This window comes from Seriola lalandi, unplaced genomic scaffold (assembly GCF_002814215.2).
Source record: "Seriola lalandi dorsalis isolate HSWRI2012SDOR001 ecotype SW California unplaced genomic scaffold, Sedor1 jcf7180002015507, whole genome shotgun sequence".
NCBI classification, from domain to species: Eukaryota; Metazoa; Chordata; class Actinopteri; order Carangiformes; family Carangidae; genus Seriola; species Seriola lalandi.
Window position 1 is genome coordinate 1 of NW_019486159.1, and position 566 is coordinate 566.

The window sequence follows — 566 nt, forward strand, 5'->3', positions numbered from 1 at the left end:
GGGCGGTGACAGTAAACTGGCAGCGTCTTTAGCAGGGGTGACAGTCCAGCAGGACATGTATGCAGCGGTTTCAGCAGCCTCCTCCTGGCTGGATGCCGCTGAGAATCAGCTGCTCTCTGGTCCTGTGCTGCTGTCTGAAGATACAGAGACACATCTCACAAATCTTGAGGTGAGAGGATACAAACACACTGATCACAGAAATTTAAACATATGAATCACAGCAAAATGAAATGATATATAATTACATGTATGCTACCAATACCGGTGAACTGTAGTAACACTGTTAACAGAGATTGTTGTTACACAATGGGTTTGCATAAGCAGACCGCAAAATCAAAACTCTCATGGATACAATAAACTTGCTGTGTTACTGACCTCAACTCTTCTGCTCAGGGTCTGAATAAGCAACTGAAGGAGATGACCAGGGAGGTGAACCAGTGCAGAGATCTGCTGGGTGGAGGAGCAGGCCGGCTGTGTGGAGGAGAGGAGCAAGCTCTGATGGAGGATACCCTGGAGGGCCTGCAGGAGAGGATGGGCCTGCTGGACTCCACCCTGGAGCAGCACTG

General features: G+C 49.3%; 1 protein-coding gene across 1 annotated transcript; it reads left to right on the forward strand.

Moving 5' to 3' along the window:
- Nucleotides 1–11: 11 nt before the first annotated feature.
- LOC147819927 (nesprin-1-like) lies at nucleotides 12–560 on the forward strand (the record flags this gene model as incomplete). Its single annotated transcript, XM_087179922.1, has 2 exons — nucleotides 12–169; nucleotides 394–560. Coding segments are annotated over exons 1-2 (281 nt in total), but the record flags the coding sequence as incomplete, so codon positions are not given.
- Between the last annotated feature and the right edge of the window lie 6 nt (nucleotides 561–566).